The following is a 26,087-nucleotide window of genomic DNA, read 5'->3' on the forward strand; positions in this document are numbered from 1 at the left end:
CAGGATGGAAGCCTTGATCAGTGGTGCTCACCAGTTCAAACTAGTGGTAATTCAACCACTTGTCACAATGAATGCAGTAAACAAAACACTGAAGAACACATTACCAAGTTTATGTTAAATTTTAATTTTCAAAATCATGTAACTATTCAGAAAAAAAATAAAAGGGGCATATATGCAAAATAGTACAAAATCTTGTAAAGTGCAGTATCCAAAGAAAAAACAGCAACAGTTTCCCCACCTAATCAGTTGGTGTTGGGAGGCAGGGCTAGTGCTGGGCAGACTTCTACAGTCTGTGCCCTGAAAATGGCAGATACAAATCAAGGTCTGGTATACACAAAGTAGCACATATGAGTTAATCTTTTTTTATTTGTACCCCACGCTTTCCCACTCATGGCAGACTCAATGCGGCTTAGGTACGTATTTGTACCTGGGGCAATGGAGGGTTAAGTGACTTGCCCAGAGTCACAAGGAGCTGCCTGTGCCTGAAGTGGGAATCGAACCCAGTTCCCCAGGACCAAAGTCCACCTCTAGGCCACTAGGATGGACCGTGCAGGCCTTTTTCTGCCATCATCTACTATGTTACTACGTTAATCACTCACATCATTCTGCTAAACCTTTTCTCTGCTTTGTAAGTTACAGTTTGTATTAAAGGAAGGCTTGGCTCGCTACATTATCCCAGCACAGCCACCCACTGTCCTTAAAAGGACCCCAAATGTCCTCATAGCCCAGAGAAAGGGATAGGTCTGCTATTACTCATATCTGCACAACATGAAAGGAACAATGTCCAAATCCTCATTCAGTTCCAGTCCCTATCTGATCTAGCTTGTGTTTTAAAGATAGTTGCAAGGGCTGTTTTTGTATTGTAGGTTTCATAGGCCTTGTACAGAGCCCTGCTTTCACAAGTGCTTGAGAGAAAGGCACTACATTTTGAAACTGACCTGTACTTTCTGTTAATGGCACAATTACAATTGAATCCATTTATGTAGTTGCATTTTGGCAATAAAAACTCTGGCTTAGAGCTTGCTGGCACTGGTAAAAGAAACCATCTGACTGTAAAGGCTGGCAGATTCATTTCTGAGCAGAGTCCACCAGGAGGCTGGCTTCAGGGTTCTGTCTGTCCACGTCGGCCCAGTATGGAAGCAGAAGAGGTAGGGTGCTCACTTTCTCTTCTAGTACAGACCACAGCTGAGCAGCAACAAAATCATTTCCTTTCTTCGATAAATGGAGCCCATCAGATAAATAGGATGAAAAGTCCTATGTTTAAGTGTGAAAAAAAAACCCACAAGTAAAACCAAAACATTTCTCCACTAGTCCTCTCTCTGAATTCCAGCAAAGAAATAGATAAAAAGCATCTCTCCCCTCTCCCATGAACAGGAAGTATGATTAGGAATGTAAATTTCTAGAGAAAAACATTCAGCCCTTGCAGCACCTCTCACAGAAGATAAATACTTTACATCAAGCATTGTGTTAAGGTTTAACTTAAAATTCATTGATTCTATCTCAACTTAAGGTCAGGTCTTGATGTCAGATGACAAGTCAACAGTTTGCTATATGGATTATAATTTCTATAGTACACAGTAATTAATTTAAAAAAAGTTTTAAAAAAGGAAAAATTAATTCCTGACCTTGGTTTAGTCCTACACTTAGAATAGATTGAACAATTTTCTATAAAGGTTTTTTGGATTAGAAATGAACCAAATGAATCATCATAATTTCACTGATCTACTTAATTAATACACCAATAACAGATTCTAGACGAGGCAAACCCTGCCACTAGGTAGGCCAGGCATCTGCCTAGGGCAGCAGTTCCCAAACCTGTTCAGGGGGGGAATTCTCCCACCAGTCAAGTTTTCAGGATATCCACCATGAATATTAATGAGAAAGATTTGCATGCTGTGGAAGTTTCATGCAAATCTCACTCATGAATATTAATTTTGGATACCCTGAAAACCTGACTGGCTGAGGGTTCTCCCAGGACAGGTTTGAGAAACCACTGATTTAGCAGGAGATCATCATCTTAATCTCCCCTTCTTTATCCCACTCCCATGTCCAGCATGTTCCTCCTGCTGCACCAATTCCTGGGACTCTTTGAAGCTACTCCCTGACTGTGTGGTACCTTGCAGTAGAGAGCCATGCTCAAGCGCTGCCACCTCCCACCCTTCCCCAGATGAAGGACTTCCTATTGGGGGGGGGGGGGAGTGGGAGATGGAGACTTGTTTGGCAAGGCCCTATTACAGCTGGGAGTAGCTTTGAAGAGGCCCAGGAAGTGATGCAACGGCAGCAGGAAGAGAATGCTAGACCCAGGAGCAGGTTAAGGAGAGATGAAATACTAGACCTGATCGGGAGGGAAGTTGCGAGTATAGAAATGCAGCCTAACCAGATTCTCTCTGTACAGAGGCAGCATTTTCATGAAACAGAGGCCCTTGCTGGGATTGTGCAACTGTGTGCAGAATGTTATGGCTTTCATCCTAACCGTCAGAAGACGCATTCAGGAGTTTACACAAAGGAACTGACAACTCATGGAACTGAGACTTTTATGTTTAAGCTAAATGCTATTTAAATATATATTTGTGGTGGTTTTTTTTTTTTTAAACATTTTTATACTTTGACCGATTATTTGAGTTTTGTGATTAAATATATATGGACTCATTTCTATGGATATTTTATGACCTATGATGGTGATAGAAATTGAACCTCTTCAATGCACTAGTGGACCACTTCCTCACTGAGGTCTTTTTCTCCATATAATGAGAATTTATGGACTATGAGTGTTTTCTTATTTCTTTCTCAAATCAGATTACAGTTTTGTTGATTTGATCTTTTCCCTTTTCTGTACCAGTGAGATTTTGTTTACTATAGGAAACTAACGCCTACAGACTACTTTCACTTGTAACCCTTGAAATCCAGACCACTATTCACACCTCTTCAGCTAGCACTAGTACAGAAAATGACTGAGCTGGACTGCAGCATGAAAGGCCAAAGCAATCTCATTGCACAGCAGCTGCTCACCCACCTGCTTATCTTTCTGCATGAGGGTCCACAAATCAAGCACACTGGTTCCACAGCTCCTGGCTACTTGCACACAGGCTCGGGCGTATTCTCCAGCAACAGAATTGAGCCGGTTGAGTTTGCAACCTGGTGAGAAACTACATGTCAGGCTTAGCTTATTACAAACGAGCCTTACACAATGAAGCCTAAAATAACACTAAGGCACCCTGTGCACCCCCCCCCCCCCCCTCAACATTCTTCATATCATTTTACATGGGGGGAAAAACATTTCATTTCAGCCCTATGTCTAAGTTTGTCAGCAGGCCACATCCCCCACCCCAGAATATGGAATCAGCAAAGCTCTGGCCTTAGCATTCCCATCCCTACCTCAGGCTTTCAGCCTTTCCTGTCATAACATAGGCTTAGAACAGGTTTGTCATACGATAAACTGAAGTCTGCGCCTTCAAACAAGGGTTGGTGTGGTAAACCGTGAGCACACATCACATTTTGGAGGTAATTTATAAGGTGCCCATAAAGGTGATATTTTATATGCAAGTGCCTATGGGGGATGTTATCAATGTGGACTACTGTTAAGATGGGCAATTTTACCACAAATCATGCTATTTTAGCATAGGGTCAATTTGCACAAACTGGGACCCTGTGCTAAAATAGCACGATTTGTGGTAAAATAACACATCTTGATGGTAGCCCACGTTAATAACTTCCCCCCATGGGGCTTCTTTTCAAAACCACATGGAAGTCTCAAAATTCTCCCCCCCCCCCAAAAAAAAAACAAAACACTGAAAACATCCAAATTCCAATTTTGGAACAGCAGAATTTGGACATCCTACAGTGCAGTTCATCCAAATAGCAAAGTGGGGGGGCATTTTGTAGGCTGGTCTAGGGAGGGCCCAAAATTAGGACATCCAACGACAATAATTGAACAGGAAGAAATGTCCAAGTCCAGTGGTTACTGTCCCATTCCCTCTTCCCAGACAGTGAAACTGGAAAGGAACACCAGACTGTATGACAGCTTCAGGAATTATGGGCATTCTGAGCAAAGCAAAAGCAGGTCCGAGAAGTAGCTTAGTGGTCAGTGCAGTGGACTGTAAACCAGGGGACAAGATTCAAATCCCACTTCAGCTTTTTATTTTTCGTTTAAATTGTGAGCCCCTCCAGATTCAGACATATACTGTACCTAAATATTTATGACACCTGAAAGCCTGAAGGCTACCGAGGTGGTGTACAATCAGCTAAAGCAGGTATTTCCCTGTTCTTGGTTCATTTCATTTACTATGACTCAGCATTTAAAATAAGAGTTGTAGGACCACCTAGTGTACCTGAATGTAACTTGCCTTGAGCTACTACTGAAAAGTGTAAGCAAAATCCAAAAAAAAAAAAAAAAAAAAAGATATGAACATGGGTGCCGTAGTTTACAGCCCACTGCACTGACCACTAGGCTGCCCCTCTGCTCTGCAAGGACGCTTGTGTGGCCATTTCTGTAAAAATGCTGCTAGACAGATGTCCTTGTCCCTGGATGTCCTTGTCCCTGGATATTTGACGTTTCAGTTTGTAAAATGACTGTTCATTTTGAATGTTCTATCTCGAACAGATGTTATAGGCAGGATGTCCTTTCGAAAATGCCCGTCTATGTGTCTTTATAAAATACTAACAGAAGCGGTAGAAACTGCACCACATTGCAGGCACAGACACTGAACCACTTTGTCATACTGTCAGGAAAGGTGGTATATTAAGGAATAATAAACCAGAACCAGAAACACTTGCCTGAGAACAAGAGTAAAAATCTGTGCCTAGATTAAATATGTGCATAAATTAGCACATTTTACAATCAATGCACATACTTGTGAACTCCACTTATACACTATCCAAGCTCCTCCCCTTTGCACTTCTATGCAAAGTGCACACCTTCATGCCGAAAAATGACTTCATAAAATTACCCCCTTATGTCCTCCAAATCTGTGCTCCCTCCTCCTTCTCAAACATCTTTTCAGGTTTCTTCTCTGCCTCCCCACCTTTTACAAGTGCATTGTTTTCACTGACTGACACGAAGTGCTATACCAGGCCGTGGTTAGTTCTCTTCCTCTTATCGCTGGGGCACAGAATAAAATGGCAACAAGCCCTGCATGAAAACTTGGAGTGTGTGAGCAACAGAAAAAAAATACTTTTCCACTTTTAAACACCCTCAGCCCAATATGGAAATTGAGTTATGCATTTGCCAATGGGTAACAAACACGTAACCCTGCCTATCTGGATATTTTCAAAAATTACCCGAATAAAAGTGGGCTGATTTTATCCAGATATCAATAGGACAGGTTAGGGAAGGGGTGGAGGCAATGCTGGAAATTATCCATTTAGTTATCTGACTAGCGGCTGAACAGACGGATGCGGAAATGTTAAAGGAAATCAGGGACGCAAACAAACTGGGCAACACAATAATAATGGGGGATTTCAATTACCCGCATATAGACTGGGGTAATGTAACATCTGTACACGCAAGGGACATAAGATTTCTTGATGAAATCAAGGACAGCTTCATGGAACAGCTAGTTCAGGAGCCGACAAGAGAAGGAAAAATACTAGACTTAGTCCTTAGTGGTGCTCATGATCTAGTGCAGGGGGTAACGATACGAGGGCCGCTTGATCGGTTTTGATATTGGCATTGAAGGAAGTGAAACTAGGAAATCAAGTACGCTAGCGTTTAACTATAGAAAAGGTGATTACGACAAAATGAGAAAAATGGTGAAAAAAAGACTGAAAGGAGCAGCTCGCAGAGTAAAAAACTTGCATCAGGCGTGGATGCTGTTTAAAAACACCATCCTGGAGGTTCAGGACAAATATATTCCACGTATTAGAAAAAAGGGAAAAAAGACTAAACGTCAGCCGGCGTGGCTAAACAGTAAGATAAAGGAAATCATTAGAGCCAAAAAACAATCCTTCAGAAAGTGGAGAAGAGAACCAACTGAAAGTAACAGGATAGATCATAAGGAATGCCAAGCCAAATGCAAAGCGGAGATAAGGAGGGCAAAAAAGGACTTTGAGAAGAAATTAGCGTTGGAAGCAAAAATACATAGTAAAAACTTTTTTAGATACATTAAAAGCAGGAAACCGGCCAAAGAGTCGGTTGGGCCGCTGGACGAAAATGGTGTTAAAGGGGCGATCAAGGAGGACAAAGCCGTAGCGGAGAAATTAAATGAATTCTTTGCTTCGGTCTTCACCGAGGAGGATTTGGGGGGGACACCGGTGCCGGAAAGAATATTTGAAGCGGGGGAGTCGGAGAAACTAAACAAATTCTCTGTAACCTTGGAGGATGTAATGGGTCAGTTCAGCAAGCTGAAGAGTAGTAAATCACCGGGACCTGATGGTATTCATCCCAGAGTATTAATAGAACTAAAAAATGAACTTGCGGAGCTACTGTTAGAAATATGCAATCTGTCCCTAAAATCGAGTGTAATACCGGAAGACTGGAGGGTAGCCAATGTTACTCCGATTTTTAAGAAAGGTTCCAGAGGAGATCCGGGAAATTATAGACCGGTGAGTCTGACGTCGGTGCCGGGCAAGATGGTGGAGGCTATTATTAAGAATAAAATTGCAGAGCATATACAAAAACATGGACTGATGAGACAAAGTCAGCACGGATTTAGTGAAGGGAAGTCTTGCCTCACCAATCTAATGCATTTTTTTGAGGGGGTAAGCAAACATGTGGACAATGGGGAGCCGGTTGATATTGTATATCTGGATTTTCAGAAGGCGTTTGACAAAGTGCCGCACGAAAGACTCCTGAAGAAATTGCAGAGTCATGGAATCGGAGGTAGGGTATTATTATGGATTAAGAACTGGTTGAAAGATAGGAAGCAGAGAGTAGGATTGCGTGGCCAGTATTCTCAGTGGAGGAGGGTAGTTAGTGGGGTCCCGCAGGGGTCTGTGCTGGGTCCGTTGCTTTTTAATGTATTTATAAATGACCTAGAGATGGGAATAACTAGTGAGGTAATTAAATTCGCCGATGACACAAAATTATTCAGGGTCGTCAAGTCGCAGGAGGAATGTGAACGATTACAGGAGGACCTTGCGAGACTGGGAGAATGGGCGTGCAAGTGGCAGATGAAGTTCAATGTTGACAAGTGCAAAGTGATGCATGTGGGTAAGAGGAACCCGAATTATAGCTACGTCTTGCAAGGTTCCGCGTTAGGAGTTACGGATCAAGAAAGGGATCTGGGTGTCGTCGTCGATGATACGCTGAAACCTTCTGCTCAGTGTGCTGCTGCGGCTAGGAAAGCGAATAGAATGTTGGGTGTTATTAAGAAGGGTATGGAGTCCAGGTGTGCGGATGTTATAATGCCGTTGTATCGCTCCATGGTGCGACCGCACCTGGAGTATTGTGTTCAGTACTGGTCTCCGTATCTCAAAAAAGATATAGTAGAATTGGAAAAGGTACAGCGAAGGGCGACGAAAATGATAGTGGGGATGGGACGACTTTCCTATGAAGAGAGGCTGAGAAGGCTAGGGCTTTTCAGCTTGGAGAAGAGACGGCTGAGGGGAGATATGATAGAAGTGTATAAAATAATGAGTGGAATGGATCGGGTGGATGTGAAGCGACTGTTCACGCTATCCAAAAATACTAGGACTAGAGGGCATGAGTTGAAGCTACAGTGTGGTAAATTTAAAACGAATCGGAGAAAATTTTTCTTCACCCAACGTGTAATTAGACTCTGGAATTCATTGCCGGAGAACGTGGTACGGGCGGTTAGCTTGACGGAGTTTAAAAAGGGGTTAGATAGATTCCTAAAGGACAAGTCCATAGACCGCTATTAAATGGACTGGAAAAATTCCTCATTTTTAGGTATAACTTGTCTGGAATGTTTTTACGTTTGGGGAGCGTGCCAGGTGCCCTTGACCTGGATTGGCCACTGTCGGTGACAGGATGCTGGGCTAGATGGACCTTTGGTCTTTCCCAGTATGGCACTACTTATGTACTTATGTAGTTTTAGGCTTGAATGGTCAACACTGAATACTTATATTCAGCACTGCTATTTATATGGACAGAAATGCTGAATATACATATTAAGAAAACTTTCAGCCAGCCAGTAACCTAATTCCTCTGAGCCTCAACTGTGAAAGGTGACAGAGCAGTCTGGGCTACAGCGAGATGTCACCTCTCTAAGATGTGTGAGAACTTCAGGTGTTGGATCTTTATAAGAAAGATGACTGAATGGATGTTGCTGCCACTGGGGTATTTTCTTTCCTGTCAGGCGATGGATTCACCACCTATGTCTGGCGTTAGTGACATCACTCTCCTTCCCTCCCACCAACTGTTTTCTTGGAAGGAAATTAAAACCTGCAATTTCTAAAGTTCCTGTCTGTAGTTGAGTATTTAAACTGCCATCTCCCTGCACTATTCCCTCTCAAGGGGACACTTCTGTATTGCCTCGTCGATGTGAGAAGAACTGAAAGGGTGACAGCACCCATTTACCCTTCACAAGACACTGTTGTTCCCATGCTGACTCTTCCAACGGGGGAGAGGTTACCAAAACAATCTTATCCTCTGTAATATTAACAGACTTCAGATACTGGATCATACTCTTCAAATTTTCCCCATATTCGGCCAAAGAGATGTGCTGCTGGGGGTTCTCATCTGTGCAGAAGAAATAAAACAAAACAAAACAAAACAAAAAGTGTCACTCCTGCTGCTACAACAGAGGACGTAACATGTTCCTGCGCCCCAGAAACCGTTCTTTCTAATCTTGCCTCAATTAGAATAGTTCCCACCACTGAGCAACACAGGTAGTACCGTATGCCAAGAGAGATGCGAGACATTGCCTGGAGCGGAAGCTGCCAGGACTATATGTTCACATTTTCCATGGTATGCACAGAGACGTGGATGTTAAGAAAACTATTCTCACAAATCTCAAAGGACTACCTCAGATGCACTTGCCAGTTTCTAAGTTTAAAAAGTTCTTTTTGGAAGTCTTTATTAAAATTCTTCAAGTGGGACTCAGCCTAGAAAGCGGTCACGCATTACACCAGACTGTTACCCGGCCACAAACAGAAATAGGGTGGCAAGAGACAGTGTTAAAAAAACCAGGAAAACATAGGGAGAACAATTTAATCAAAAAGTACTCAGTCAAGCGCACCAGAGAAATAGACCGATAGTTTTGCAAGATTTGGAGGACTACATTGAGTGGCCTGACTGAACTGCTGGAGCTAGCTGAGTGTCAACTCGTCCTTAATTTCAGTCTAGTTGAGGACTGGAATATGCACCAATCTCAAATTCTTTTGATAGGCTTAGGGAGGCAGGGGGTGACGGTTTTTGTCTAATTGATAAAGTTTTCATGATGGGACAATGCCATGTACTGAGTTACAGTATGTTATAAGTTATTGTACTGTGGGATTTTAATTGTTAAAATGCCAAATTTTAATGAAGTACCTGGTCTGATTGAAATGTAACAAATTATCACAAACAAGCGGGGAAAGTATCTGAAGAATGGCTCGTGGAATTCCTGCCAACCTTTCTGCATTGGTAAGTGTGTGCATGTGTGTTTGCATCTGTGTTGCCTGTGTGTAGGTCTCTGACCTGGAGGAGGGGGGGGGGGGGGGGGGAGGTGATTTGAATGCAGCAGTTCCCAAACATTCCATTGGTTCAGAAAGAACAATTAATTAAAACCAAATATGATAATACAGATAATGTTAAAAGGACAATTCTTTAAAAGGTCACCTAGTGGGAGCCTATTCTATGAAGAGAAATAGACACCAGCTTTTCTTTGTAGAATACTAGCATAACAGGTCACACATGGACCTATATTTTACGCACAAGCATTTATGCCAGCCACAGAGGTGGTGAAAATGCTCAAGCCTAAACTGCTGAAACACACACAAATTATAATAATCTATAATTTAAGCATGTAACTATGCAGAATGGCCATACTCTGCCCAGGCTACCCATGTGTATGGCCACCTTCAAAGTACACACAATCGCATTTAGACACCAACTATATTATAGAATAGTGCTGACCAGTAGCGTAGTCAGACCTCAATTATTAGGTGGACTGGGTGGGCATGACCCACGTATTTCCTCTGTCCCCCCCCCCCCCTAAAAGGAGTAAAGATGAATACCTTGGCTGACAGGGATCACCAGGCCCTGCGGCAGTCAACAGTGCGTTCCCAACCACCGACACTGGCACTTACCCCTACCCTGCACATGCTCAGTTCAACCAGCATCCCCCGTGCATGCATGTTCAGGACTGCAAATTGAACGGAGCATGCATAGGAGGTGAGGGAGAGAGTGCCGGCATCAGCAGCTGAAAACGCGCTGCTGACTGCTGCAGGGACAAGACTGCTCGGGGGACTCCAGAAAGGACTCTTCAGCTGGCAGGGCCCAGGGATCCCCACCAACTACACGCGTCACCACTCGGTGGGCCTGAAGTGAAACTGGGCCCACGGTTAGGCCACTGGTGCACAGATGAAATATCGGCATTGACATAGGTATATGTACTCATAGGTGCATGTGTGCCGGTAATTTATGTGCATTTTTGATACCTAAATGTTAGTACCTTCTTTACAGAATAATCCCTAGAGATCACGATGTTCATGGAGGAAAATCCTAGCGAAGGACCGCGGTTGGCTGCCGAGGGAACTTCTGGGAATGAAGTGGATACTGCGCCATTTATGGAACAGTTTAAAAACAGCTTGAGAATCTGAAGGTGGACAAAGCTATGGGGCCAGATGGAATACATCCCAGGATACCGAAGGAGATCAGAAAGGTCCTGGCGGGACCTCTTAAAGATTTATTTAATAGATCTTTAGAGACGGGAGAGTTTCCACAAGATTGGAGACGAGCATATGTGGTCCCTCTTCACAAAATTGGAGGTAGGGAAGATGTGGGAAACTACAGACCGGTAAGTCTCATGTCAGTGGTAGGAAAAATAATGGAGTTGCTGCTGAAAGAAAGGATAGTTAACTTTCTAGAAACAGACAGGCAACATGGCTTTAACAAAGGAAAATCCTGCCAAACAAATCTTATTGACTTCTTTGACTGGATGACCAAAGAACTGGATGAGGGACGTGAACTAGATGTAATCTACTTGGACTCCAGCAAAGCCTTTGATACGGTCCCCCACAGAAGACTCATGAATAAGCTGAAAGGGTTGAACTTAGGACTGAAAGTGGTGAACTGGATAAGAAACTGATTGACCAATAGGTGGCAGAGGGTGGTGGTAAATGGAATCCGCTCAGATGAAAGGAAGGTGAGCAGTGGAGTTCCTCAGGGGTCAGTGCTGGGGCCTATTCTGTTTAATATATTTGTGGGAGATATTGCTGAAGGGTTGGAAGGAAAGGTGTGCCTTTTTGCAGATGACACGAAAATAGTCAATAGAGTGGATACCCTAGAGGGAGTAGAAATGATGAGAAGGGATCTCCGAACATTAGAAGAATGATCAAGGGTCTGGCAGTTAAAATTTAATTGAAAAACTAGTACAGAAACTAGTACTAGTTTTTCAATTTTGACATTAGAAACCGATTTTTATAGGTCACCCAGATTTTTGAGTAGTTAAAATTTAATGCCAAGAAGTGTAGAGTGACGCACTTGGGGTGCAGAAATCCAAAAGAGAGATACCGGATAGGAGGGGAGAGATTAGTAAGCTCGACTCAGGAGAGAGACCTTGGGGTGTTGGTATCGGAGGATCTGAAGGTCAAGAAACAATGCGACAAGACGACGGCCGTGGCCAGAAGGATGCTAGGCTGCATAGAGAGGGGCATAACCAGCAGAAGAAAGGAGGTGTTGATGCCCCTGAACAAGTCGTTGGTGAGGCCCCACTTGGAGTATTGTGTTCAGTTTTGGAGGCCGTATCTTGCTAAAGATGTAAAAAGACTGGAAGCAGTGCAAAGAAAAGGTACAAAAATGGTATGGGATTTGTGCTGCAAACTGTACGAGGAGAGACTTGCTGACCTGAACATGTATACCTTGAAGGAAAGGAGAAACAGGGGTGACATGATACAGACGTTCAAATAATTGAAAGGTATTAATCTGCCAATGAACCTTTTCCAGAGATGGGAAGGCGATAGAACTAGAGGACATGAATTGAGGTTGAAGGGGGGCAGTCTCAGGACTAATGTCAGGAAGTATGTTTTCATGGAGAGGGTGGTGGATATGTGGAATGCCCTCCCGCGGGAGGTGGTGGAGATGAAAACGGTAATGGAATTCAAACATGCGTAGGATAAACACAAAGGAATCCTGTTAGAAGGAATAGTTCCTTGGAATCTTAGCGGAGATTGGGTGGCGACACCGGTTAATTGGTAAACAAAACGGGAGCTAGGCAGACTTCTACAGTCTACGCCCTGATCGTGACTGAATAGATAGGGATGGGCTGGAGTGTAAATTTTAAGGGGCTTCGACGTTAGCTTCAGAACTTAGTACAAGAACAGTACTGGGCAGACTTCTATGGTTTGTGCCCTGAGAAAGGCAAGGGCAAATCACACTCGGGTATACATATAAAGTATCACATACCATGTAAAATGAATTTATCTTGTTGGGCACACTGGATGGACCGTACAGGTCTTTATCTGCCGTCATTTACTATGTTACTATGTAACAGTCTATAGGTAAATTACCACAGAACACCATGGGGGTTTCTTCCATCCCCAGCTCACTCTCCTTCTAGAGGACTCTAAGCAAACCACTCTAGGGGAGCGGGAGACTATATCAGGAAAACACAACAAAGCATTCTGCTTCAAACAACCATCTCTGGTAGCCAAAAATGCTATAACTGACCCAAGGCCCCTTCACCACACACACAGGGAAAGAATAACTTCCATTAAAAAGCTGGTAGTTTCTATATTTTGTATAGTGAATAGTGAAACAGAGGAGTAGTGAGACCAGCAGGAAACCTTCAGGAACAACAGGACGACTAGGTAATATAAAGAAGTATTTATTGATAGTGCCAGACACGGCACCGTGTTTCGGCCAGATGCCTGCTTCAAGGGCCTTTATGTTGGAAATATATCTACTGTGAATAAACGAACTTGGTTGTATAAACCACTGGTGTCTTGAGAAAGACGCTCAGTATCTAGTTAGGATGAGATGCGGATATTTCACGATCACGGCTGAACAAGATACACTATGAATAGTGCCACATGTCTATTATATTCTAACTTCTCCATCCTTGATACTGAGAAAAAAGTATGAGACTACAATGCCCACGTTTCAGTAAGACAACACAGTTCATTAACAGACCAGGAAAAATAAGAAACAAATTTGAAGAAGTGTAACAAGTGCCTAACCTTTTAAAGAACAATCATTGGCTCCGAAGAAGATAATAACCGCAATGGTGTTTTCAGCTTCTGAATCTCTGGTGATCAATCTTGGAAGCACAATCTTAGCCCATCTTGTATTGTATCCTGACAGGCCCCTATTTATAACATCACATTTTCTGAAGAAAGAAAATATGTCAGTGAAAAAAAATGCTGAAACAATGCTGGAACAATTCCTTTCAGCTCCCTTCTGGGGGTTTCTCCAATTACCCTTTTTTTTTTTTTAATTAGTTTGCCAAGTCTGATGTTCTCTTGCTCGTGCCAGTGGGAGCTGCTGCCTCTTCCACCTCTTGGGTTGCACAATGGTTAGACAGCCTACCTCTGATGCACTGCACCAAAACTCACAAGGATGCATGCCCTTTCCCTCTTCTAGGCACATTATATTTCTCCCTTTCATAGATTTGGTCAGTAACCTGCCTCAGCATTCGATTGCCACTGGAGCTGTGTACAGCTCACCTCCAACATGGTTGTACTCTGTTGTCCAGGGCACAACGGAGTGACTGAGCCAGGCACCTCTCTAATAGCACTGTATTCCATGTAATTTCTTTTTTGAAGCTCATATAGTTCATGATAATTACTCCTGAGTGTTCCGAGGTACAGGCGTATGTTACTGCAGGAATGTCACTTCGTTGGTTCCTTCAATAACACTGTTGACATACAAATTGTTGAATTATAGTAGGTAGGGGGGTTAAAACTGTTACAAACATTTAATGACTGAATGGTTGCAGTTTTATTCTGCATGTTTTGATATTGAATTTCTGTATATTCATATTGATGGATCTGTTTAATTCGAATTGTCATCAATAAAAATTGTTGAAAATTAAAGCTCATATAGTAGGAAATAGTCACCCAAACCCAATGCCAAATATTGAATAATACTTTCATTGTAACTGAAACCTTTAAAGCTGTTCTCCAGCAATTCCCATGAATGCTTTCAAGCGGTCACTATGCAGATAGTACCAAAATATTACAGCAGAGTATCACACCACACTGTCCAGAATAACCCGTGCCATAGTTACAAACAGGACATCTCCCAGGGTTTCCAAGGGACGTTAGAGGAGATGCTTGAGCACTTGAAATTTGAAGGAAACTCGGCACCTTTTGTAATTATTACGTTTAATTGTGTTTTTATGCTTGAAGTGAGGGAGATTAAGTGGAAAGCTAGCTGTGAAGGGAGGGGTAGGATGATTTGGAGTTAAGGGTTAATATTGTTGGAGGGGAGGTTATTGTATCACTGCCTAGATCAATAAAGCTGGGTATGGTACACATTAAACATATAATTTAGCAGGCTGCCTGGGATGTTGACGGGAAAGGTAGATAAGTGTGGAATGTGCGAAGATGAATACTTTATATAAGGGTGGGTAATGGAGGGAAGGGGATTGAGGAAGAGGTGTATTAAGATGCACAAATTATATAGTTTTGAGTTACTAGAAATGACTACAGCATTGGAATGTTAATTATAATTGTTGATAGTTGATGGGGAAAGTGAGATAATATGATGGGGAGACCACGAGATGGGAGGGGAATCCCCTATGTAATGTTCTTTCCTGCACAATGTATGGCCTTATTGTTGTTTTGCTGTTACATTTATAGCCTAATTGGGCAGCGGGATGTTATTGCCTAATAAACTTAATCCATTGGAGGGAAATAAAATGTTACAATGTTAAAATGTTGAAGCATAAACAGAGGGAGGATGTTGTGGGGGGGGGGGGGGGGGGGATAAAATGATAAAAGTTTGATGACTGTATGTGGCAAATTGCCTTAACTGTTTATTTTTGTTTTGAAGTGTCATCAATAAAAACGTTGACAAATAAAAATATAATTTAATTTTTTGATTGAAATCAACATTTCTGAAGCTGTACACAGATTGAACATGGGTTGAATTTTCTTTTCTGGAACTCTCTAGACCAGTGATGGGCAACCTTTTGAGCTTGGTGTGTCAAAATTCACCATAAAACCGAGCATAACTCGGGTGGTGTGTCACTTCAAGAAAAATCACTGCTACTAGGACCGCCCCCGGGCCCCCCCTACCTGAGATTGCTGCCCACCCGAGGTCGCCGGGCCCCCCCCCCTCCACCCGCTACCGGGCCCGGAACTAACCTTAAAGCCTCCTTTCACGTTGCAGCAAGCAGCAGCAGGGCAGACCTCTCCTCCTTCCTTGTGCTCCGCCCTCGCGGACGTTACGTCAGGCGAGGTCAGGACACGGAAGGAAGGAGTGGCCTGCCCTGCTGCTGCGATGTGAAAGGAGGCTTTAAGGTTAGTTTCCAGGAGCGAGGAGGGAGGGCGGACCACACTGCGGCGGCACCGCGTGTCATCGAAAATGGCTACGCGTGTCAGTGCTGACACGCATGTCATAGGTTCGCCATCAGGGCTCTAGACTGTTACAAGTGAACTTCTGCACTGAGCATGTCCAAGACAATCACTCTTTTCTGGATATTTTTTATAAACTTTAGCAGAAAAACTTGTTCTGAGCAACTATATCCACCCTCTTTCTGTCTCAACCAATTCGGAAGCAGTTTTCCCATACCTTGCCATCACCTTGGCAACAAACTGAAATGTTATAATCCCAAAAGTAAAATCTGAAGAAGATATACTTTCATGCAGATTAAGATGAGCAGAAAAATACCCAACAGCTGAGCCAATATATGATTTCTGGGCTTCTAGATGAAGCGAAGCTGTTGGACTTTTGCATCTTGACTCACCTGACCAGCTTGTCAGCAAGCGTTGCTCCCCACCCATCTGCTTCAAAGGCAAACTAAACATTACAGAAAAAAAATTAACAGTTAGTCCACAACTCCCTCTGCATTTCCCTTTATTTTTATTAGATTCTTGATATACCTCCATTTTACACATTGCATACAGGTACTTTCTCTGTCCCTAGTGGACTCTCAAGATAAGATTTGTCAGGGTGTTTAAAAATGCCAAGTTCAGTTGACTGAGGGTAATACATTTTACTGTTAGGCAAGTGATAGTGGCTGTGCTTATGCAGACCCTAAAATCCACCACACTGTAAAGCTTGTTTAAGGATATAAAGTGGCAAGGCAGTAAAACATTTAAAAAATTGTGTGTTTTATTGTGGTGCTCTTCCTTCATACTGAGCTTGGTGTACAGGATTAATGCTCGGTACCTTCAGAACACAGTAATGAGCCACATCTCAAGGTGCAGCCAGAGACCTGTGGTGGTTTGATTTTTCAAAATTTTTATTAACAGATCAAGACGCGCCTAATGGTTAGTGCAGCGGCCTGAGAACCTGAGGAACTGGGTTCGATTCCCACTGTAGCTCCTTGTTACTCTGGGCGAGTCATTTAACCCTCCATTGCCTTAGGTATAAAATAAGTACCTTTATATAATATGTAAACTGCTTTGATTGTAACCACAGAAACACAGTATATCAAGTCCCATTCTCCTATCCTTTATTAAGCAAAACATTTCAACTTCATGTATACCAACAATAATTTAGCTCAATAAATTCTTTAACGTCTTTTTAGCCTTTCTTGATTTAATAACAAGTGGTTCATCTCCAGCTACAGAGGAATGTCCACACACACTATCCAAAGCATTCAATTGCTCATGGATCTCCTATATATAACATTATGATATTTCTGCTAAAGAGTTCTCCAAATTCACTCCAGCTTATTTTGTCCAAGTGCTGTCAAGTTCATCATCAAATATAAATGCTCTAATCTCCTTAACCTGCCCTCTATGAGAAATGTGTCTATCCTCTTCCACCACTGTGCAATCAATAAGTGGGCTACCATCATTCCATATGTTATAAAGTTGTCCCTTCTTTCTGAGGAGCTTTATGTGAGTTTGTACTCAAGAGGGTTGGGGGTTTTGGTTATGGGGAGGGGGGATATGATTGTGGCTGAGAGGGGGAAGGATGGGGTTGGGGCAGGAAAGAGGTAAAAGGGGAACTGGGTTTTTTTTTTTTTTTGGGGGGGGGGGGGTTGTATGTAAGTTTCCTTTTTTTCCTTGGGCTATGGTTCTTGTTTTGGCTTTTTTTTTTTTTAAAGGGCTTCATGGGGGGGAGGGGCAAACTCCTATACATACATTTGGCCTTCACAAGAGCATGGGTGAAGGCTGGGCACCCAGGCTTTTGATTTTGGCTCACCTTACCACCTGTGGTTTTCTCATAATGGAAAAGTTATGTCTGTCATATCACTTCAAATAGTCAGGTGGAATGTGGATAGCATCGCCTTCCCAATAAGATGCAGTAAGATACTATCAGCCCTCAAATGCCATGGGGCAGACACGGTTTGCTTACAGGAAACACGCCTCACAGATCTTGAGCACCAAAAGATGAGGAGACTTTGGGTGGGAGATGTATATTACTCCTCTTCAGTGGGTAGATGCACCGGGGGGGGGGGGGGGGGGTCATCTTACTCTGGCATGGGCTACAGTACAAGGCTCAAGTGCAATCCAAGGACCTGACAGTCATTATATCCTCCTTAAACTGTGGTTACAGGGTTGGGAACTCGTATTCATGGAGGTTTATGGTCCCACCCAACGAGACACCAGAGAGCGTAAAATGGAAGAAGGCCAAACAGACGATGGGATAAACGAACAAAAATTTAATAAAAAAGGCTCTTGCATGGCAGTAGTACAAAAGACTTAAAGCACCACATTTCAGCACAATCGTGCCTGACTCAGGACTCTGGCGTATATAAGTCCTAATGAGTAGAACTAGGCAGCAGTATGAAATCACATCTGAGGTTTTGAAAAAGATCGTGCATAAAATATGCATGCTTTTCAAAAACAATCTGCAGCAACTAGTTAATGAATCTACAATGTAAAATGTAGCACAAAGACATCTGTTGAGCCTTCTTCCACTTCCCGCTTTCTGGTGCCTTGTGATTACTTCATGGAACTTTCTGTGTTTAGTTACCTTGTGGTTCTCACCCAATGAGACCCAGCATTTTATCGTACTTTGATATGACTGTCAACCATATCAGTAGCATAACTTACTTGTTTTATGGAATCTTAATTTAGTTCTTGATGCTCAATTAGATCATTCAAGGTTCTTCGTCGGGGTCTAGGAGAGCCAGCCCATGCAATCTGGCGGATTTTATGCAAATGTTTTTAGTGGATGCATGGCGTTCTCTCCATCCTGATGAACGAGACTACACACACCTCTCCAGGGCACATGGGACCTACTCTCGTTAGGATTGTCTTTTGTTTGCCAGAGAGCTCTTTTTGTCTGTGGTTTCTGCTACCATTGGCCCTGAAGAGGTGTCTGACCATGCCATGGTTTAGCTTGATTTCGAAATACCAGTCGCTAGCTGTCCTATGGGTGGCTGGTGTTTTCCATCTTATTTGTAGCACAATTTAAATTTTCAAAAATATTTGCATAACAAATGGGACACTTTTATGCACACTAATGGAATTCACTTGGAGCAACCTTCCCTTTTTTGGTCGACTGCCAAAGTAGTTCTATGTGGGGACATCATTGCCTATGTCTTCACCCACAACAAACGTATAGCAGCTGGCATCCTGTACTTAAAAACCTAGTTACAAAAAAGTGGGCATTACGTTCATACTCCCAGTAAAGCTGCCCAAGAAAGGTTATACACAACACAGGCTGCCCTAAATTCCCTTACCCATGAATGGGCTTCTAGAGCCTTATTATTCCAGAAATATGGGATTCCACCGCTACGGGAACAAGCCAGGCAGGTTGTTAGCGCAGGTGGTAAGGGCCTGGGGTACTTCTGGGTGGTGACCTCACTTAAAGATTCTATGTGGCAGATTCAAAATACAAACGAAAATACTGCTCAAATCTTGCATACTTATTTTGCGTCCCTGTACTCCCAAGGGACTCCTCTAGATTCCATAGCATTGCAGACATATTTGGAAGAAGCCAGTTTACCTTGCCTGACTGAGGCTGACGTGCTGCTGCTTAATGGGCCCATCTCTGCTAAAGAACAACATTAATTCTCTAACATTAAATTCAGCCCTGGGCTGACGGCTATATGGGAGAATTTTACAAACTTCTATCGTTGCAGACAGGCAACAGGTCCCCTGTTGGCTCATTATTCGGCCATAGTGGATGGCGGATCCTTTCCGCAATATGCAAACACGGCCCCAGTTACTTTGATTCCTAAGCCCTCTCATCCCCAAAAGTTGGCGGATTCCTACCGTCCCGTTTCTTTACTCAATGTTGATTTGAAGCTTTTGTCTAAGATTTTAACAGAGAGCTTGGCAGGGATTTTGCCCAGACTAGTGAAGGACAAACAAATAGGTTTGGTCTGCCACAGTCAAGCTGTCTGTAATATCCAGAAACGTTTACTGGCCATGGCTTGTCGATTGCATCAAGTGCCTTCTCTGGTGGTGACTTTTGATGCCGAGAAGGCATTTGAAGGGGTGAACAAACCTGTGGATAAAGATGAGCCAGTTGATATTGTATATCTGGATTTTCAAAAGGCTTTTGACAAAGTACCTCATGAAAGACTACAGAGGAAATTGGAGAGTCATGGGATAGGAGGTAGTGTCCTATTGTGGATTAAAAACCGGTTAAAAGAAAGAAACAGAGATTAGGGTTACATGGTCAATATTCTCAATGGAGAAGGGTAAATAGTGGGGTTCCCCAGGGGTCTGTGCTGGACCTGCTGCTTTTTAACATTTATAAATGATCTACAGATGGGAGTAACTAGTGAGGTAATCAAATTTGCTGATGACACAAAGTTATTCAAAGTTATTAAAATCGCAAGAGGATTGTGAAAAATTATGAGAGGATCTTGCAAGACTGGGAGACTGGGCATCTAAATGGCAGATGACTTTTACAACAAATAGGAGGAAATATTTTTTCACTCAACAAATAGTTAAGCTCTGGAACTCTTTGCTTAAGGAGGTAGTAAATGGTTAGCGTATCAGGGTATAAAAAAGGTTTGGATGAATTCATGGTGGAGAAGTCCAAAGTCTGCTATTGAGACAGACATGGGAAGAATCTGCTTGCCCTGGGATTTGTAGTATGGAGTGTTGCCACAATTTGGGTTTCTGCCAGGTACTTGCGACCTGGCTTGGCCACTGTTTGGAAAACAGGATGCTGGGCTACCATTGGTCTGTCCCAATATGGCTACTCTTATGTTCTTATGTAACGTGAACAAGTGCAAAGTGATGCATGTGGGAAAGAGGAACTCGAATTATAGCTATGTAATGCAAGGGAGTCACAGACCAGGAAAGGGATCTAGGTGTCACTGTTGATGATACGTTGAAACTCTCTGCTCAATGTGTGGCAGTGGCTAAGAAAGAAAAAGAATGTTAGGTATTATTAGGAAAGAAATGGAAAACAAAAATGAGGACGTTATAATGCCTTTGTGTTTGTCCATGGTGCGACCACACCTGAAATATTGTCTTTAGTTTTGGTCACCGCATCTTAAAAAAGATTTAGTGGAATTAGAAAAGGTACACAGAAGGGATAAGAAAATGATAAAAGGGATGGGATGACTTCCCAATGAGGAAAGGCTAAAGCGGCTAGGGCTCTTTAGCTTGGAGAAAAGAAGGACGAGGGGAGATATGATAGAGGTCTATAAAATAAATGAGTGGAGTGGAAAGTGTAGACATAAATTGCTTGTTTAGTCTTTCCAAAAATACTAGGACTAGGGGGCACGCAATGAAGCTACAAAATAGTAAATTTAAAACAAATCGGAAAAAATTTTTCTTCACTCAACATGTAAACTCTGGAATTTGTTGCTAGAGAATGTAGTAAAAGCAGTTTGCTTAGCAAGGTTTAAAAATGGTTTGGATGGCTTCGTAAAGGAAAAGTCCATAAGCCATTATTAAAATGGACTTGGGGAATATCCACTTCTTATTTCTAAGATAAGCAGCATATAAAATGTATTGTACTTTTTTGGGATGTTGCCACGTACTTGTGACCTGGATTGGCCATTGTTGGAAACAGGCTGCTGGGCTTGATGGACCTTCGGTACTTATGTAACTGGCAATATCTATTTATGGTTTTGTGTCATACGGGTTTTAGGAGGGGTTTTTTTTTTAAACAGGCCATCCATGCTTTTTAACCATCAGCCCCAAGCCTCATTGTTGGTGAATGGGGTTCAGACAGCTCCCCCCCTTTTTTTTTTTTTAACTAGCTTGGGGCATGTAACAGGACTGTCCTTTATCACCTTTATTGTCTTATCTTTAGGACTCTGTGTGTCCTGAAAACAGTGCCCGATGTTTGGCGTATGCTGATGACTTACTGGTGGTTTTAACCAACCCCGCAAGTGACCTTACCCCTAGTTATTTATTGCATTTGTATCCCACATTTTCCCACCTATTTGCAGGCTCAATGTGGCTTACAAAACCTGTTATGGCATCGCCATTCCAGGAGACAGGTACAATTGGTGTTACAATAAGATCATGAAAGAGGAAAAAAAGGGGCTGAGCAAAGTTATAGAAAAGTGGCTTTCAGAATAGGGTGAAGTGGTTAGGTGTTATAGGCTATGAATTCTCATTGTAGGCCTTGTTGAAGAGATAGGTTTTCAATGATTTACGAAAGTTTATTTCGTTAATCGTTCTCAAGTCAGTTGGTAGTGCATTTCATAGCTGCGTGCTCAAGTAGGAAAAGCTAGTCGCATGTGTTAGCTTGTACTTTAATCCTTTGCAGTTGGGGAAGTGCAGATCAAGGAATTTGCGGGCTGATCATTATGGTACTTTTTCAGGTTTTACCTTAAACTTGCACAAGTTGAGGGAACTCCCAGTGTTTCCGGAGGTCTGAATGTCTTGGAACGGGGATTTTCCATTAACTTGGGTGGATGGGGCACTTAAGTACTTGGGTTTGTATGCTCCCTTAACTTTGTCAACTTTTTAGACAGTCAATGTAACATGACTGTTGTGTGATACTGAAGCCCGGCTGCGAGCATGGCAGATCTATCCCTCATCTCTGTTGGACGGAATACACTTTATTCGGCATGCTACTCGCCACTCACTGCCTTCACTGTATTCAACTGCTACCCCTCTATTTAACTATCCAGGGTGAAGAAACATAAGAGTAGCCATATTGGGTCAGACCAATGGTCAATCTAGCCCAGTATCCTCTTTTCCAAACAGTGGCCAAGCCAGGTCACAAGTACCTGCCAGAAACCCAAATCGTGACAACACTCCATACTACAAATCCCAGGGCAAGCAGTTGCTTCCCATGTCTGTCTCTATAAAGACTTTGGACTTTTCCTCCAGGAATTTGTCTAAACCTTTTTTAAACCCAGATACACTAACCATTACCACATCCTCCGGCAAAGAGCTCCAGAGCTTAACTATTCATTGAGTGAAAAAATATTTTCTCCTATTTGTTTTAAAAGTATTTCCATGTAGCTTCCTCGTGTTCCCTGGTCTTCTTACTTTTGGAATGAGTTAAAAAAAAATCGATTTACTTCAACTCGTTCCACACCATTCAGGATTTCATAGACCTCAATCATATCTCCCCTCATCCGTCTCTTTTCCAAGCTGAAGAGACCTAATCTCTTTAGCCTTTCCTCATACGAGAGTTGATCCATCCCCTTTATCATTTTGGTCGCTCTTCTTTAAACCTTTTCTACTTCTGCTATATCTTTTTTGAGATACGTTCCCGTATCAGGTCCTTGCTGTTTTGTAATAAACATTGCTTTTGTCAGACCATCAGTGTTTGGAAGACTTGTCTTACTTCTCTACTGACTCGTGCACATTTCGTTCGAGTTCTTCTGTTCCTCCATCTTGGTGAGTTTTTTCCTTGGGAATGTTGTTCTGCATATAAACTGGCCATGTTTGTGATGTTGCTATTTATCTGCAGAATAACATTTAAGTGTATGCACAGATGTGTGCTAGTTCTTTCATTTTGCTTTGACGTGTGCACAATACTAGCCATTCCCAGGCAAACTTCTACGATCTATCCCCTGTATAAGGCAAGACAGATCAGAATGACAGAGGTCCAGACTTCTCCTCTGGAGTGTTTATCAGGTTTTTGGAGAGTGCTGTTTGGATTCTGACAGATTCTCTGAAGAGGAGGGTTCAGCTGGTTTGCTGTCAGATTCATCTGTAGCTGTTCAAGAGAAACTCGCTGACGTCCCTTGCCGAGGTGACAATCCTTTTGGGTACAAGGTAGAAGAGGTCGCTGATCTCATCAAGAAACCATGCTGATACCATGAAGTCTCTGTTTCGGCCTGCTCCTTCTGTAGCCTCTACTTCCTAGAGGTTTTCAGGTGGAAGTCGGAGGAAGACCTACTGCTCTTAAAAGGTGTAGGTTCACTCCTTCTGCCTACCCTGCCCAGCAGTCTCAGGGTTCCCAATCCTGCCTTTGTCAGCAACAAATCCAGAAGCCCCAGCCAGCTCCCCCAGTCAAAACTGGGGACTAGCTTTTGGCTGGCTCCAAGAGAGCATAGCCACTATAACAACTCTCTCTCCTTGAATACTTAATATAATCTGTCATTTATGAACATTAACACTAGACGACTCTGTATTTCTCTTACCAGAATTGGCAATCGCCATCATAGTACTATGAAAGCCATATTGAGCCTGCAAATAGGTGGGAAAATGTGGTATACAAATGCAATAAATAAATGGGGTATTCTGGGGTGCTGCCTTTTAAAAGGTAGGGTTACTGCTATTTGAGTCCTGGACATTAGTGCTGCTTTATTATGACAGGTTTTTTTTTCTTTTACTGTACCAGGACTAGACAAATCTCAGGTGTCAGGTCACCATGGCACCTAGAAATTTCAAGCGGGCACCTTGGATTTCATACGACTGAAAAATTTTTCCCCTCCTACAGCACTGCCTGTAACTGCTTCTCTCCACTCTGCATGGCGATCAGGTTTTGCATATATATTAGCCGCGCGGTGCTGTTGGGTGCTGCATTTAGATACTGGGTAAAAGCTACATCTGGAGCCCCCTGATCCAGCCTATAACACCATAAATCTGGATGATGTGGCTTTTTCCCAGTTCTCTGCTCAGCCATGTCCTTGCACCCTCTGCTGCCATGGCCTGCTTTGCATAGGCTTTTCCTTCTCAGGAATGTAAACATTTTGTTTTCTTCCTACTAAAGTTGGCTCTGGACGTCTCCGAATCCTGCTTCGGGCAGCCTCTGAGCATCCCCAGACAAGTTGAGTCTTAGCAATAAAGTCAGATCTGGAGACTTTTTGAGAGAATTCCTTCAAAAAGGCGGTAAATAAATCCTAATAAATAAAAGCCTGATCCTTTGTTGAAACCTGATTTAAAGTGATATAGACTGGATCTAATGGATCTGGGGTCTCCAGATTTTATCTACATTCCTAAATTCATGCTTTATTGGTGTTGGTACTAGGGGAAGGGAGGTGTAATATTGATCAGCACTATTTGAAGTAGAGGGATATATGCCACTACAGTAATTATTTTGCAGGCTACTGTAATTTGTGTTGAGAGGTTCACCAGATTCAAGTCTACTATAATTACAAAGTTTAAGTTATGGGATAAAGCAACTTTATTTTCAAATGTCAGTGTTTCTAAAGTTTCCATAAGTACATATGTGGTTTATGTTGATATAGGCCAGACTGTTTACTTAGAAATCCGTTATCGAGTGCACTCAAGGAATTATTTAGGAGTATACCAAACACTACTTGCACCTATATGACTAGTGCCCCCCCCCCCCCCCCCCCAAAAAAAAAAATGTCAGGTCTGGCTATGCCCCTGCCTCAGACATTAGCCTGGGCTAGATTCATAATGACAGGATATTTTTTACCTTAATCTTGCCAAAAATGAGAGGCACGGACAGAAATGGACCCAGGGCATTTAGTCTCACAAGGCATTCTTGATATTTGGAATTATATAATAAAATTACAAAACTGGTTAAAGTACCTGCCTATGTTTTCTACTTACTATATTATGTAAAAAAAATAATTATACCAACTACTTTTGCATAATTTTGATTTTTTAAGTGCATAATTCCCCATGATACATATAAGTACATAATAAGTAAGTTGATTACACCTGCGAGCTCCACGTAATCAGAATTCCCTTCTGTCCCACTCCAGCAACTCCTTAAAAGCTCAAGATCATTCAGTGCTTCCTGTATTCCCCCAGAAATAAAAACAACTCCAGGTGGCAAAAACTGGAAAAAAATATATAAACGTATTTGTAAAAGTTGACAGACTACTAGCAAGTACACGAGAAATCAGAAGAAGCAAGGAGCTCCCACCAGCGCTACGATCGCACTCAAACCATAAAAAAAAAAAACATATCTTCGGCAAAAAAAAAAAAGGAGCACTAATGAACACAAACACTCATCCAAAGCTGCAACTACCCCCCCTCCCCATGTCTGTCACCTGCGTGATAGAGTCTCCGAACAGCACGATCCTTGGCCAGGCGATCATCTTGCCAGGTCCGTTCACAAATCGGACACCGCCGGGCACTGCTGCAAACTGACTCCAAGGAGTACCCGTAACTGGTCGACTCACTTCCGCCCGACAGAATTGCCAGCAGCCGTCTTGTATCTGGATAGGAATCCCATGGTGACAGAAGACGAAAGAAAAGATAGGAGTGATGCGTCTTAACATCAGGGGAAGCAAGTACTATGTTTTAACGGTTCCTTCTTCATTAAGTTTTCAAATATTGCGGATGGGACAAGCACGCCGTAAGTTGCCCAAATCAAAGATGGCCGCCTTGGCAGGTACTCATGTGATGAGTGAGTGTATCACGAACTCCCCCTCCAGCGCAAGAAGTAAATGAGGATGAATGACTTCTGCTTCTATAACCGTCTGGGTTGCATAGCAATGTATTTATAAACAGGGATACTCAAGCTAGGCCAAAGCCAGTGGAATGGGATGGGCCATGGTCCTGCATAT

The 26,087-nt window shown here is 42.6% G+C and overlaps 1 protein-coding gene across 1 annotated transcript; it reads right to left on the reverse strand.

Annotated features, from left to right (window-relative positions):
* Positions 1-513: 513 nt before the first annotated feature.
* On the reverse strand, positions 514-26,087 carry IAH1 (isoamyl acetate hydrolyzing esterase 1 (putative)). The gene is made up of 6 exons (XM_030198884.1): positions 25,569-26,087; positions 16,011-16,063; positions 13,279-13,427; positions 8,477-8,638; positions 3,014-3,135; positions 514-1,254 (listed from the first exon to the last, which is right to left on the reverse strand). The coding sequence occupies exons 1-6, from the start codon at positions 25,797-25,799 to the stop codon at positions 1,069-1,071; spliced, it is 903 nt and encodes a 300-aa protein (XP_030054744.1). The 5' UTR covers positions 25,800-26,087; the 3' UTR covers positions 514-1,068.

This window comes from Microcaecilia unicolor, chromosome 3, assembly GCF_901765095.1.
Source record: "Microcaecilia unicolor chromosome 3, aMicUni1.1, whole genome shotgun sequence".
In the NCBI taxonomy this organism is placed as follows: Eukaryota; Metazoa; Chordata; class Amphibia; order Gymnophiona; family Siphonopidae; genus Microcaecilia; species Microcaecilia unicolor.